The sequence below is a fragment of the Brachionichthys hirsutus genome, chromosome 19, assembly GCF_040956055.1.
Source record: "Brachionichthys hirsutus isolate HB-005 chromosome 19, CSIRO-AGI_Bhir_v1, whole genome shotgun sequence".
Taxonomy (NCBI): Eukaryota; Metazoa; Chordata; class Actinopteri; order Lophiiformes; family Brachionichthyidae; genus Brachionichthys; species Brachionichthys hirsutus.
This window is the reverse complement of record NC_090915.1, coordinates 1676579-1692305: the sequence shown is the minus strand read 5'-3', so window position 1 is coordinate 1692305 and position 15727 is coordinate 1676579. Positions and strand designations below refer to the sequence as shown.

The following is a 15727-nucleotide window of genomic DNA, read 5'->3' as shown; positions in this document are numbered from 1 at the left end:
TGTCAAATCAAGTCTCGTCGGGGAGGAAGTGAAACCCGGTTAACGTCCCATGTCGGCGCCGGCAGCAGGAACGAGCGCACCCCTTCGCTCCAGGCCCAACCGCGCTGCCGAAACATCGTCCTCTGGCCGAGCCCCTCAGTCTAACACAAGAACAAGAAAAGTTCCTCGTGGTTCAAACGTCCTTCCCTTTGGAGTGAAACGTTTCGTTAATGCTTTTTGGTTTGATGCACATTGCGTCAGCTCAGGAATAAAGGGAACAGTGGTTGGTATGATTCTATTTCCTCCCTTCGGCTGCTTCTCAGATTTCTCCTTGTTTTAAATTTCAGTTTGTCCATCCCGTACCTGAGCAAGTACTCGGTATCATAACAGTCCTGTGTGTGTGTGTGTGTGTGTGTGTGTGTGAGAGAGACCGGGGCCAGCTAGGGTCATGTGAGTGTGTGAGCTAATGCTAGTGCTGTACGTGTGTTTGTCGGGTCCATGAATGGGGCAGCCCGACCCTCTTTGGATCGCCCCTCGCCTCACATACACACACTTCAACACACTCCTTGTTCTGAGGTGGGTTGTCATGGCTCAGCGGGGCGTTAAGGTGGCCAGCAGGGCGCACAACAGCAAGGTGGCCACGGGGCGGCGGAGGGAGGCGGCGGCGTTGCAGTCCTTGCCCGCCTCGCAGCGGGAGTGTTGGCACAGCACCCCCTTAAACTCCGGTGGACAGACGCACTTCTGGTTCTGGTGGCATGTTCCTCCGTTCTGGCACAGAAGCATCTCCACGTCGCAAACATTAGCTGTGAGCGGAGAGGAAGGGAGGAGCAGAGGGAAAGAGTGCGATGGAAGAAGGGAGGAGCAGAGGGAAGGAAGCGGTAAGGATGGGGATGAAGAGGGAGCAGCAATGAGGAAGAGTTTAGGGCAGAGAGAAGAAAGCAGGAGGAAGGACAGACCAGAGGAAAGATAAATTCTCCGGTTCCACCTGCCCTTTTTTTTGCTGCACTTTTCTCTCTGTGTTTCTCGAGCCTGCACTTCTTCAAGGTCACGCTAAAGGCCGTCGCCTCGACCTCGAGCTCGACTTCACTGCAGGCTTCCTTCATCCTGTGCGTTGTAAAGTCCCGCAGCCCACTTGACATAATTTAACCCCCCTGTTGGGTCCAAGGAGCCGGAATCCGTTTTGTAAATGTTAGTTAAGTTAGCGATGATGGGGTGACGAAAGGCGGAGCCTGCGGCACCGAGACGAGCGCTCTCTAATGATTCTAAAAAGGCAAGGAGTTGCTCACTGGTTCTGATTCTTTGAGCCAATCATCACTTCTGAGATGCAACCTAGAAGCATATTGTGCGCTTTTCCCGTCCAGACCCAGACCCGGAACGACCCGCCTCTGCCTCATTTGATCCAAGCAGGCCGAAGAATTTAACATTTGCCTTCAAAATAAGTAATTAGTGCAAAAAGAAAAATCTTTAAAACTAAAAACGTTCTCCTTTGACTTTTTATCATGTTTCATGCATGATCGGATTGAGGGCACGGAAAGGTCATCCTGATGGTGTCTGATGGACTGCTTCATGGGACCACAGAGAACGGCGAGGGTTCTACTCACGGTAACAGCCTTGCTTCCAGTAGTACCCCACCACGCAGTCGTCACACTTTGCCCCCGCGGCGCCGTCCTTGCACTGGCAGAAGCCCGTGCCGTTGCACCGGTCATGAACAGAACCCATCTGGTTGCAGTTACACTCTGAACAGAAAGTGGTGAAGCAAATAGAAACGGTGTCATGGCTTCCTACAGACGAAGCGTCATCAATCCCGCAGGAGAATCGTCGGGTTTCCCGTGTCAGAACGAGTCGGCTGCTGTTTGCTGTCGGACTCGAATCGGACCGTCGGTTCTGGTCAAACGCAGGTAGAATAAATGTGTTTCGCCTTTGCTGAAACCCAAATTCAAATGAATGCACTTACTTTGAATGCGTTATAGACTATTGATTAGGTGAAACAGGCCCCGGGCCCAGCGCGGCGGTGCAGCGGCGTGCTTGTGGGTCGCGGTCGTTAATGCTGGGCTCGTGTGTGAGCTGTGAGAACCAGAAGATGCATCTTTAGCTTGAAACGCTGGCGTGAACGGATTTCTGCTGCCACGCTCGCTGCTAGCAGAAAAGCTAATGGGGCTTTGTGTGTGCTGACTCCACAGATAGCCCCCCCCCCGTCCAGCGTCCACCTGCAGGTGGATCCATATGGACAGCAGGTTTTAGCTCCATGGCCGTGTAAACAGCGTGACCTGGATCCGTGACACCGACATATTTTCACCGTGTGAATTCGGCTGCTTTATATGCAGACGCATCTGATTGGTCGTCTTTTGTGGGGGTTTTTTCTTATGAAATCGTTCCTGACACGTTGCTGGAGTTTTTACCGCTTGATGAATGTCGACCGGCTCCGTTAATCGTTAATAAACTAGAAAAGCACTCGGATAGCGCAGACCTCCGCCGAGCACCTCGGTCCCCCTGTATTGTGATATTGTCCTACATTTATTTTATCCCTATTTTTAGATTCCTTAACCATGAAAACAAACCTTTAGCATTAGTTTAGAAGCTATTCATAAAAAGCACGCTTTCAGTTCGGTTTCTTCTGGCTCTCGAACCTTTTCGGTAGAAATCTCCGTCTCTAATATCTAAATTAAATAGTTTTGCTGTGACCTTGACGTGACTCCTCCTGTCAGCTTCTGAACAGTTTCACCAACTGCAGTCTCTTCTCGTTAACCGCACTCAGCACACACACACACACACACACACACACACACGCCGTTCCCCGGCCCCCCTGCAGACTGACCGGTGCAGACGCTTTCATCATCCAGGTCAGCAGAGGCGTTGCGGAAGTATCCCAGCCTGCAGTGTTGGCAGTTCTGGCCCCGGGTGTTGTGCTTGCAGCTGACGCAGGTGACGATGTTCAGGTAGTCGATGTAGCTGCAGCGGTTGGAGTGGCCGTAGCACTCGCAGTCTGGAAGGAAGGACAGGCAGATGTATTTTTAGCCGGGTAGCTCCAGCCGATGGGTCGGTGTGTTTAAGCGTCCTCGCAGGATTCGCCGGTGACGGTGGGAAATGATGAACGGCCTGCGCTGGCAGATTTGTCTGAAAGTTTTATTTTTCCACGTCTGTGAACAAATGAATGACGCCGAGTGTGTTTTATGACTCGCCTTTCTGATTCTATATGGGTTCAATAGAGGCATAGAGGCCCCCCCCCCCTGTCCATTCCTGCACTCAGGCTTGCTGAGTCTGCTTCACTGGGCTGCTCTGATTTCTGATGGGAATTCCACCATCCTGTGTGCGTGTTAATTGTGTCTGGGACTTGAACTGCGTTCGATGAGTAGATTGTAACCTACAGATTGATAACGGAGAGGATCTGAGGCGAGCGGTGCGGCGCCGGAGGAGTTCACCTGCTCGCCTCGCTTCTCTGGTTGCTCCTCATTTCAACTGCTTTAAATTCAAACGCAGCAACAAAATCAACTCTTCATTAAGCTTTCTCTTTGTAATTCATGAACTATCTGAGAGGGTTTTTTTGCCTTTTACCCTCAACAAGTTTGTACAATTATGAATTTAATGCTTCAGACTTTACACCCTGAAATCAAAGGTACTCCGACTGGGAGTTTGGATTCTGAATATGAATTAGCATCATTAAAAAGATTACCATTTATTACAACTAATCTATAAGCTGTAAGAAATGGATCGAATGAAAGTAACTTCACGTTCCTCTGAACGTTGCTGTAAGTTATTAGCTACCTGCTAACTCTGATAGCTCTCCCGCTGGGGGTCTTCTGTATGAATTTAAGGTGCTCGCCTGTACCTGTTTGCTTGCCATAAGAATTTTCTCACACCAGCTCTCCTGATGGACACAATCAATCAAATCTTGCATATCAATTATAGATGTCAGTCGCTGGTCGATCAGGCCGAGCCTCCTCAGAGGGAGACGCTGAAGCCTTTGCGTTTTGCAGAGGAGAGCTGCGGCTCCTCCCTAATTAAGCTTTAGAAGTCGGGTGCAACCGTGTGCTGCAAGGCATCGGTGTCCGCTTACAGCGTTTACCGGGCATGTTTATGCAAATACGCATTAAACGCACGGTAAAAAAGTCTAGGGTTTAGCAGTTTAATCAGCCGTCACATTATTATTTTATTATTGTTTAGTTGGCGATGCTAGCTGAATTAATAATGAGCTGGTTTATCGGAAGCCAGCGAGAGAAGCGCCATAAAGTGCCGCTCTCAGCACTGAGGGAACCTCGCTAGCACTGGGGGAGGAACTGCCTAATGAAATATAAATGTCCAATTACCCCACAGACGGTGGAGGCAACGGGACGTTGTCCCACACGTTGACGTTACAAGTGAAAATGCTGCTGCTTCCGTGTTCATCAGTTTGGATCGTTAACGGCGAGAGACTTTTACTTTGAGTGACAGAAAGAGAAGAAGCGGTGAGGTGGAAATGATGCTAACGAATAAACAAATAGTTTGATGCTTGAATACACTTACTTTGGTCATTCACACAAAATTAAATATAAACCACACGGGGGGGGTCACAGATGCACGAGGAAAGAATTTGAGTGGAATGAAAAACCAAACGTGCAATGGAGGGAATTCTTCCGCAGGTTTTCTCCTGGAAGAGCAACGTCAAACTGACAGGAAGAATCCGCTGATCTAACCGGAGATCCGGGGGTTTAACTGAGCGCGAGTTTCCTGTACCTTCAGACCATCGCTGCCGGTGCCGGTCTTACCTTTGAAGTCATATATGATCCCAAACAACTGTCTGGCCTGCGGCTCTCCTGAGATCAAAAGTTTCAGAAGCCCTTGGGGGGGATGAAGGAATCTTTATTTAGGATTTGTCTACTGCATGATTCACATCCGGAGCAGGTGGAAGGGATTCCCGCTAAGTTCTACCTTCGTGATGGGAGCGTCTTTGTTCTATGAAGCTGTTCTAGCGCAGCGATTCTTAACCGGCTGGACAGAATCCAAAAGTCATCCTGAGCAGTTCGCATAAAAAGAACTGCTGTTTGCACTGCCAACAGTTTTTACAGCATATAGCAGAAAAATCATGTCCGGAATCCCCCCCCCTCCCGAAAAAAAGATGAATGTGAAGGTTTTTTCTCAACCTTGAAAACCTCTGTGTCTGAGAAGTTCAATCGTTATTTGTAAAGACCTAGAATCAAATCAATAATGGCACCGGGAAAGAGGAATTTTAACATCAACCTGTGTTGAAATTCTGTTCCAAGTCCAATCAGTGTTTTTAACATGAATTTAAAGCGACTGTCTGAAGCCAAACACCAATGAGGGGAGGGGGGCGTTCGGATAAGGATTGATGACTCAGCTGTGGCTTCAAATGATCTAAATCACCACCTTTAATGTGCTATAATTACCCCCCCGCGTCACGCGTTAACCTCAGTATTATAAGTGCAGCCGGTTATGAATCGCTGCTGTTTCTACCACACGGACGTTACCTTTCTTTCTCTCTCTCCTACGCTCCTCTCGCTCTTCATCCTCATTCCCGTGAGGCTGTTTCGGGGTCTCATGCCGGCCTCCTTCCCACTCGGGGTCTTCAATAACTTTGTGCAGCACAAAGGAGCAACAACTCACAAATCAATCCGCATTGACTGTCTCCCCAAATAACGACTGCTGACCAAGCGACGCCATCCAGGGGTTTGTTCGAGGCGTGGCAGCAGAGACTCTATTCACGCTGGTTGTTGTCATTGATTAATTCCAGACACTTATTGGTATTAAGACAACCAAAGATCAATGTTGATGGGAATCTCTCGAGCTGCTGTCCTCTGCGTATTCTAGCTGTACCTCTCCTTTCAGTGTGTCTTCCTCCGTGCTCCTCTCCTCTCTCCTCATGCTCAGATGAGGTAGTCATCATGTGGCCATGAGACTCCGGAAGGTGTCCCTCAAAGTTATGGGACACTGAAATACATTAATCATCTGATGATAAAGAGAAGACATGTATATTTTCAGGGAATATTTCCCCCAGCGTGAAGCGGGTACCTTCGTCTTTTCTTCCGTCCTCCCTTGCGTTCCCCGTCTCAGATGAGCTTTTGTGGCCATGAGTGTCCTCAGACCGGCGGACGGCTGTCACGCCACATATCACACGTGTCAGGCTAATGCACCGCTGAGAATAATAGTGAACAAAACGAAACCGGTACCTTTTATTTCATAGTGCTCCTCTTCCTCGTGCCCAGATGAGCTTTTTGCGTTGTGGCCGTGGGTCTCATGCCCGTGTCCCTGGGACTCATGAGACACTATAAGACCAAATTTATCTTAAGCATCTGTAAGCTTAAACGGCGCTAAAGCTTTGCCTGCCACTAAGCTACACTAACAGAACTACTGCGGATATACCTTCACGCTCCTCTTCCTCACTTCTCCGTCCATGTTCAGATGAGCTCGTTTTGTGGCCATGAGGCTCATGTCCATGTCCCTCGAAAAAGCGGGAGACTGACGCAATTGTCGTCAGAGAATAATATGAGGAAGATTTGGTAAGCAGATCAGTGACTAGAGCTGAAGAAGATACCTTTTCTGTCCTGCGCAGGTGAGGGTTTATGTCCCCGAGTCTGTTCATGTCCTTCGAAGCTTTGAGAGACTGAAATGCCATAAAATAGAAATATATCTGAAGCTAGCTGGTAAACAGAAATACATTTCAGCCTTTTTATCAGCTGACTGGTTCACGTCAAACACCAGAATCACTGCCCGAGGACAATTTCCTGTCCTCGGGCAGCGATTCTGGGCTCCGACCTGGAGGCAGTGTCCAACTTGAGGCTTCACAATGAAAGCACACAAACAAGCTGTGGTTCCGCAGGACGCTGAAGAAGACGAACGCTAACAGAAAAGCCCTCCCTGTGACATCATACGCAATGACTCCTCCCACCTGGCGGGCATTGTAAAGCCTTTCATCCCCTGTGCATCTTCTCTCCAGAGCCATAGCTGCTCTGGAGCAGTTCAACAAGTGTCCCCTGAATTGTGGTGACCCCATAATTGTCTGCCAAACCGAATTGACGAGCACACGCGCCTGGCGTTAATGAGCTCCTCAGTTTGATGGGAGCTGTTCGTCTTTATCGCTGCTTACAGTTCGCAGCTTCACGACTGTGGCCTCCGACAAATTAGGAAGATCGTTTTCTTGCATGCGCTCAGATGCTGTTCTGTGGCCCTGAGTCTCCTCTGCATGTCCAGTGGACTTTTTGGAGACTGACCCTCATTTTATTCTATTATCATCATTTCTCATCGAGATGGGAAGCAGGTATCTCATTTTTAATGGAAGCATATACCTTCATGCGCCTCCTCTCTTGTCTCTGCATGCACAGATGAGGTTGTTTTGTGGCCATGAGTCTCATGATCATGTCCATGAGGTCTGTGAGACGCTGAAACAGCATTCATATTTGACAAATAATAAACCTCATATACCTACTACATTATTATTTATCCATGTTAACATTTATCACAGCAGCACGTCTGTCAATACTATGTAGGAGGATATACCTTCATGCTCCTGCTTCTCATGCACCTGCTCAGATGAGGTTGGTTTATGGCCATGAGTCTCGTGAGTGTGTCCCTCAGAAGTGACTAAAACACAATTAAAACAACAATCTTGATATAGTTTGTAACAGGGACAGACAAGATGATTTATCCACTGTGTCTGTTTCTATCGTATTTTGTCAACTTTTCCACCTCAGTCAACCCTGAAAACTTTGATATTTGGGCATTTTGATTAATTGCTGTTCTTTCCACTGGAAATGTTGGAAAAGATAGAAAAGAGTTTGTGTTCCTGAAGACAGGGTGGATGACGAATCACTCATGGACGTTTCTGCTCTTTTCAATTTCCACTTTTAATAGATTTCATTTAAGCAGTGAGTTATGTCTCAACTTCGTATTGAAATATATCTACCTTTCTTCTCTTTTCTTTCCTCCTTCCTTTCCACTTCGTGGCCGGATGTTGTCTCGTGTCCATGAGTCTCATGCTCACGACCCTCAAAGTGATGAGAGACTGACTCATCGTAGCAAGCAAAAACGTAAAGTGTGAGTTGACGAGAATATTCTCAATACTGCACATAAGGATACGTTTCCTTCCAACCCTTCCTTCCTCTTTATGCCCTTCCTCCCCGTGAGATGAGCTTTTCTGGTCCTCGTGTTCTTCAAATGTGTGTGGGACTGATTCGCCACATCATCAGAAATCCAGTATTTAAAAAGGAGCTATAGGCTGTTTAGTTGAGCTGTTTTTGTAAATTTGTCCACCAGCTAAACGCTAACCCTGGTTAGCCACATCAGTAAATAAGTATGTACCTTCATGCTCCTCCTCTTCATCTTCTTTCTGCCTGTGCTCATGTGAGGTGGTGGTTTCGTGTCTGCGTCCCTCAGACTTATGGGAGACTGAAACATCAGTCGTGATTTGCACAGAATCGCTCATTTACTGCACGCACTCGATTTCATTCTTTACAATCATTAAGAGGAAAAACCCCTCGAGATGATCCATCTCGTTTTTGAGGGGGTCCTCATATCAGGATATAGCTCCATGCTCAACCAGTACTTGTGGTTGTACCTGTATGCTCCACCTCCTCCCTGCTCTCCACATGCCCAGGTGAGGTTGTCTTGTGGCCGTGAATCTGGCGTACCTGTTGCGTTCTGTCTGGTTTATGAGACACTGAAACACCCCAATCATTGCTGAACTACACAACAACCACCAACAACACAACTGCTGTAAACTACTATCAGTACCCACAGCAAGTCTCAGCTACACCTGCAGTACGTCAGGAAGTACCTTCTTGCTCCTCTTCCTCCTCATGGACGGATGAGGTTTTTTGGCCATGAGTCTCATGTTCCTTCCCTTCAGAACAACAATAGTTATCCAAGTTTAACTCATTGAAGTTTATTTACTACAACTACAGTTGGCTGTTTCTACTGGAGTACAGTACCTTCGTGCTCCTCTTCCTCTCTTTCCTCCTCATGGACGGATGAGGTTTTTTGGCCATGAGTCTCATGTTCCTGCCCTTCAGAATAACAATAGTTATCCAAGTTTAACTCATTGAAGTTTATTTACTACAACTACAGTTGGCTGTTTCTACTGGAGTACAGTACCTTCGTGCTCCTCTTCCTCTCTTTTCTCCTCATGGACGGATGAGTTTTTTTGGCCATGAGTCTCATGTTCCTGCCCTTCAGAATAACAATAGTTATCCTAGTTTAACTCATTGAAGTTTATTTACTACAACTACAGTTGGCTGTTTCTACTGGAGTACAGTACCTTCGTGCTCCTCTTCCTCTCTTTTCTCCTCATGGACGGATGAGGTTTTTTGGCCATGAGTCTCATGTTCCTGCCCTTCAGAATAACAATAGTTATCCTAGTTTAACTCATTGACGTTTATTTACTACAACTACAGTTGGCTGTTTCTACTGGAGTACAGTACCTTCGTGCTCCTCTTCCTCCCTTTCCTCCTCATGGACGGATGAGGTTTTTTGGCCATGAGTCTCATGTTCCTGCCCTTCAGAATAACAATAGTTATCCTAGTTTAACTCGTTGACGTTTATTTACTACAACTACAGTTGGCTGTTTCTACTGGAGTACAGTACCTTCGTGCTCCTCTTCCTCCCTTTCTTCCTCATGCACGCATGAGGTTTTATGGCCACGAGGCTCATGCACCTCAACATTATGAGTGACTGAAACACAATCATTATATTACAAGCAGCAGTAGGAGGTACATTTTATTTTATGACACCTTTTCCCAGCTTGTCCCTCTCACTCCTCACCTTTGTCTCTCTGCTCAGATGAGGATTTGTGGACATGAGTCTCATGAATGTGTCCCTCAGACTTCTTGGAGGCTGACAAACCACAGTCGTCAGTGACAAAACAGGCAAAAACAAAACATGTCCTCCAATTGTATTTGTTTTGGCGGCAGAGCGCCCTGAGCAACACGCCGTCTCCGTGTTCTCTCCATCCTAACGTTTATCTCCTTTCGGCGTCGGCGTGTTGCCTCCGACACGAACACGACGACGCTGCGTGTCTTATGTTTGACGGACGGACTTTCATGCAGGTAAAGACTTCGATATATTTCTGTTTTCCCCGTTTTCTACGAGAGACACACAAATACCTGTCCTAGTCGTTATTCCTCTTTCCCCCGCCTCCTTATTTTCTTCACGCTCGGGTATTGACGCTCCTCGGTGGCCGCGAGTCTCGTGTCCGTCGGACTTGCGTGAGGCTGTCATGCCGCAGTTTATGCCAAAACAAGAACAGACGTGTATTTTAGACGCCCTGTCCTCTGCGTCTGGAACCGCGAGGGCTTCATTTGGCTAATGCCACCATGAGTATAGATTACATTTTCTGCCGAGACCTTGCTTTCTTTCTCGCTTTCTTTTTCTCTGGCAGATAGTGGATCGTTCCTTTGGGGACTTTGTCCCGACCGGAGAATCTCCTCCATCTCTACACTTCCAGAAAAGACGCGTAACTTTGCCTGAACGTCACTACGTCTCCTGACAACACTGTGGTTGCTCCTTTGTTCCCTCCTATAAGGGACAAGCGGGATGAGTCTCTGGTTTCATGCTGCTGCTGTACTATTTACCCATAAGTAGGAGTGTCCTTGTATTCCAGGAACGTCTCTACGTTGGGATTTAAAGATTGTCTCTGATGCTACATTCACACCAAACATCTCAAAGCAATATAGTTAATAGAGACTACTTGGCACACAGCTTCCTGTATTTGTAATTTTATCTTCCTCAGTTTTCCCATTTCCTCCCCTTTTCTCCGCACGTTCGACTTTCCCAGGATCCTTTGCTTCAGGTTTTTAGATCTACATTAAGCAGAAATGAAAGCAGCACCTCTTGTATTACCTTTCCGTTTACTGCAACACGAGCGCAAAGCAATAAATCAAATAAAACACACTCATTCTAGGAATGATTAAGATGAGGAATACGGACAACCAATCAGACAAAGCGTCCACACGATCATCCCGCCTCTGGAGGATCCAGTGCCGCGTGCTTCCATCTGTGTTTCCCCCGTGAGGTGTTTTTTGTGCAGGCGCTGAACATCTCCTTCAGGAGGAGGCATCCTGCAAGCGAACGGCTCCCCCACGGAGCGTCCCCCTTCAGGCTGTCCCCCTCCCACTCGCCCCCCCCCCCCCCCCCCTCCCTGGGGCTGCAGGGAGACAGGATGCCGGAAGCTGTTCTGACAGCACCCCGGATCGTTTTGCACAGCTGGCATCATGCCCGTGTCCGACTGTGGTCCCACCGGACCTGCTCCCTCACACATCTGTCACAGCTGCACACGTGCACACACACAGTGTGTGGACATGTCTCGGGTGTTCCGTAGGCTCAGCCCAGCAGTGAGCATAGAGACATTTCATCTCAGTAACCTATGCAGCCTCTGGGGCTGGACCGATTCAAATCCTCCTCGGCTTTAATCTCAATCAGCCCCGTCCCGACTGTTTAACACCCGCAGCCGGAGCAACTGGGTTTCCCTCTCGCTCTGCGCCGACCGAAGAATGTCAAAAACCATGTCATTTTTAATGTCCTGACGCGCCTGGTAATTCAGTGGAGATTCGTGGTGGAGCTTTGTCCTGATTCTGTCTCTGCTCTTACGTCTTCAGATCTTTTTGGATGCTGCACAGTTCTCTCTACATTGTGTAATGCATGCGTCCAATAATTAGATTTGATGGTCTCTACCTGAACTGAATCTGCAATAAGATGCTCAATAACATAATTTGATCGTGAGTTTCATCTCCACTTCAGGAACAGCTTAAAATCCATCACGCCGATGATTACCTGATGGGCGTGTCTTGCCTCCTGTCTCACTTCGGCTCCGCTCGGAGTGTTTGTCCTGTGTTTCCATTAGTCCTGAATGATGCTGATGAATCACGGGGTGGAGGACGGACTCTGCTGTGATTGGACGGTTGTTATGATTGTGATCGTGTTCTTCTGGGAGTGTGTGAGACACACGCGTGTGCTCAGGGGTGTCTGCGGGCGTGAACTCCTCAGGTGTCTCCTCTGATAGGGAAGCTGCTGCAGGAGGGAGAGCCTCTGATGAAACAGGAAGTGTGTCAGAGTCTCCCATGGGTACCAGTGCGTGCACAGACAAAGGGCTGGCGTGCAACACGTCCGTTGAGCTGCCTCCCGCAGGTGGAGGCAGATGCAGGAGGACAGATAATTTAAACGCAATGAGGAACGAGGGGGCGAAGACATTAACATAAGAGATGCTGCCTCAGAGTGTTTATCCAGAGACGCCGTTCCTCTCCGTTTTTTTTATTTATTCCAATGTGCACAGAAGTGAGAAAGCGTGATTTCACACCGCTAATCTCAAAAGCTGTTCCACAACCCTTTCATTGCTGGATAATTCTGTTTGGTTTGTTCTTCTCCGAAATGCAGCGACGGTTAAAAGGTGCGACTATTGTTAATATGGTTGTAAGAATGAAACCACACACTGCTTGTGTGAGTGTTTTACTCTCGCAGCGTTGCGTATGCGTCTGTCTAATGTGTTTACACACACTTTGAATCTGGGAGATGACACGTAAATATGGGTTTATCTAACCAGGCGTGATTTGAATACATAAAATTACAGGTTTGAATCCGGCTGCTCTGCTGTCCCACATGAGCGTCGCACTGCTTCCCACCGATGGGAATAAAAAATGGCTCAGTGGTCACATTTCTGTTCAAGTTTCCAAACGAGAGACAATTACGTCATGAAAAAAGTAGTCCTCTATAAGAAATGCCTTCCGCGTGTGAGACGATCCATCTGCTACATGCAATCTTTTCCCACGTCCCAGGTATGGGCTGAAATCGCTTTGATATCGGGATGATGTCGTACCGAGTCGGAACTCTGTGATGGCGAGTTTCCACCAGGCGTAAGGAGGAGGGATCTACGGCTATCGGGGGATTTGGGTCCAGTGTTTTTAATATGATCGTCATCAGGACGTTCTCACTCATAACTATCGCATCTATTCTGGTCTAATCACACTGCGCTCATCACTAAATGACTCTACACACTCTTACTATGTGCCTACCTTCACTTGGATGGAAATGTTGAGGGTGTGGAGAACTGAAATGTGAATTTCCAGCCCCAGAAAAGGAGCGACCGGAGGAGACGGGCTCTGTTTGTAAAAATGAAAGGTAAACAAAAGGCCGGGAGAATGTCTGTGTTGTCTGCCATGCAGCGGCGCAACAATCACTCTCGTGTAATGCTTCTAAGCCGATGCATTACGTAAGCCTGCACAGTTGGACTCGCTAATGACACACACACACACACACACACACACACAGAGATTGTTTGTCTCTCATTGATGTAGCTTGAGACACACTAACCATGATCTTTAATGTCAGCTGCCACTCTTAGCATTCTCATCGTTTATTACCGGCGTGCTAGACGTTGATTTAGCTGCGCGGTAATGAAGCCATTGAGATTCAGGACCGGTTAACGTTTGCCGGATCGGTTAATGGCATCAAACCCAACGGCGGGACGGACGTTAATAAGTCACATAATCTTCCAGACATGATCCAGAACTTTGCTCTCAGTCCGAGTCGGGTCTTGGGAACAAAGCGGCAGAGAGGAGGACTGTAGAGCGTTTGTGTTTGCAGCTCTGTCCTGGGATGTGTGCCGCACAGCGCCGTGTGAGGTCACAGCGGCTGGTGGATGACCGGCCTGTTGGATTTGGTTACTGTGACCTCCTTTCACCAAACTCCCATCTGTCCAGCCGATCAATGGGGCGTGTGCTCTGTGGATCCATTAGGGCTCTAATCCTCCTCTGTGCATGCTCGGTTACTTAGCTGGGACACGGACCCAACAACGGGTTCCGTTGCTACGGTCACCTCATCCAACCCGTCACGGTTTGATTCGACTCGTCCTGCGGTCTGAACATTTGTGGTTGAACTTCAAGCCAAACCAATTTAGCAGCTGCTTTGAATGCAGATTTATCAGACAGAGATTGGGATTACAGGCTGTATTACTCAACTAATGCTGTAATGTAATCTGGTTATTAATGTCGCAGGGCCCCCGCCCACATTAAAGCTGTTTGTGTGTGTGTGTGTGTTTGTGTGTATGTTGTTGTACAAACGGTATCGCTGGACACGCTGTGAAAAAGGAACTTAAGACCTCAGATCCCTGGGAGGGGATGAAGATGATTTATGGGTTTCACAGAACTACACCAGCTGCCCGCTATAAATCCACACACACACACACACACACACACACGTGGGTAGCGATGCTCAGCTCACAACGGTCAGGTTCAGGCTGGACACACTGGATCTGTGGACCCTACAGTCGTATTCATATTGCCGATGTGCAGCTGAATTAACGTCGTATGGGCTGTTTTTAAATGTTTCTGAATTAGTTATTAGTGACTGATTATAGATGTAAAGTTTAAATATTCACAGCCGGCTTTTAAAGGGTCGTAATGCTGTTGTGTAACGGCGGAGCCTGAAGTTAGCCCAGCAGTTAAAGTGCTGCGCTGCACAACGAACGCGCTTGATGCATTTTCTTGAGACGATTGAGCAGAAGTCTGACGACATGGCAGCCGCGCTGAAGCCCTGGCTCCTCCCACGCTCCTAAGTGCTTTTCTTGGGGGGGGGGGGGCGGTGGTGCATCACAGCGCGCCACCTTCCAAGATGGAAGGTTTAAATTTAGCATGAGGCCCAGCCGGGTTTAAGTCCCACTTTACTGTACATTGAAATGGCTGACAGATTCTCTCCTCCGTCCCGGGTTCTTTTAAACTCAGTCAGTCAGAACAAATAAAGGCAGAACGTCCACAGTTTGATGCTCGCTCGCTTCGGGCGCAGCAGCCAATGCCTGACTCGCGTCTCGGGTTTGTACGGCGAGCGAAACACAACCTCCATCTGTAGAGTTCCAGGAGTTGCAGAATGAATAATGCATGTTGTACACACAGACGCAAACGCGCTGGCGAACACACAACCGTAACACACAACCGAAACACACAACCGTAACACACAACCGAAACACACAACCGTAACACACAACCCTAACACACAACCGTAACACACAACCGTAACACACAACCCTAACACACAACCGTAACACACAACCCTAACACACAACCGTAACACACAACCGAAACACACAACCGTAACACACAACCGAAACACACAACCGTAACACACAACCCTAACACACAACCGTAACACACGACCGTAACACACGACCGAAACACACAACCGTAACACACAACCGAAACACACAACCGTAACACACAACCCTAACACACAACCCTAACACACAACCCTAACACACAACCGTAACACACAACCGTAACACACAACCCTAACACACAACCGTAACACACAACCGTAACACACAACCGAAACACACAACCGTAACACACAACCCTAACACACAACCCTAACACACAACCCTAACACACAACCGTAACACACAACCCTAACACACAACCCTAACACACAACCGTAACACACAACCGTAACACACAACCCTAACACACAACCCTAACACACAACCCTAACACACAACCCTAACACACAACCGTAACACACAACCGTAACACACAACCGTAACACACAACCGTAACACACAACCCTAACACACAACCGTAACACACAACCGTAACACACAACCGTAACACACAACCGTAACACACAACCGTAACACACAACCGTAACACACAACCCTAACACACAACCCTAACACACAACCCTAACACACAACCGTAACACACAACCGTAACACACAACCGTAACACACAACCGTAACACACAACCGTAACACACAACCGTAACACACAACCGTAACACACAA

At 47.9% G+C, this 15727-nt stretch overlaps 1 protein-coding gene across 1 annotated transcript in view; it reads right to left on the bottom strand.

Annotated features, from left to right (window-relative positions):
- Positions 1–570: 570 nt before the first annotated feature.
- Positions 571–15727, bottom strand: part of ntng2b (netrin g2b) — a 35249-nt gene continuing 20092 nt past the window's right edge. Inside the window, exons 5-7 of the mRNA XM_068753124.1 lie at positions 2795–2962; positions 1581–1715; positions 571–782 (exon numbers count right to left, since the gene is read on the bottom strand). Coding sequence (XP_068609225.1) covers positions 571–782; positions 1581–1715; positions 2795–2962 — 515 coding nt within the window. The remainder of the gene's footprint in view (positions 783–1580; positions 1716–2794; positions 2963–15727) is intronic.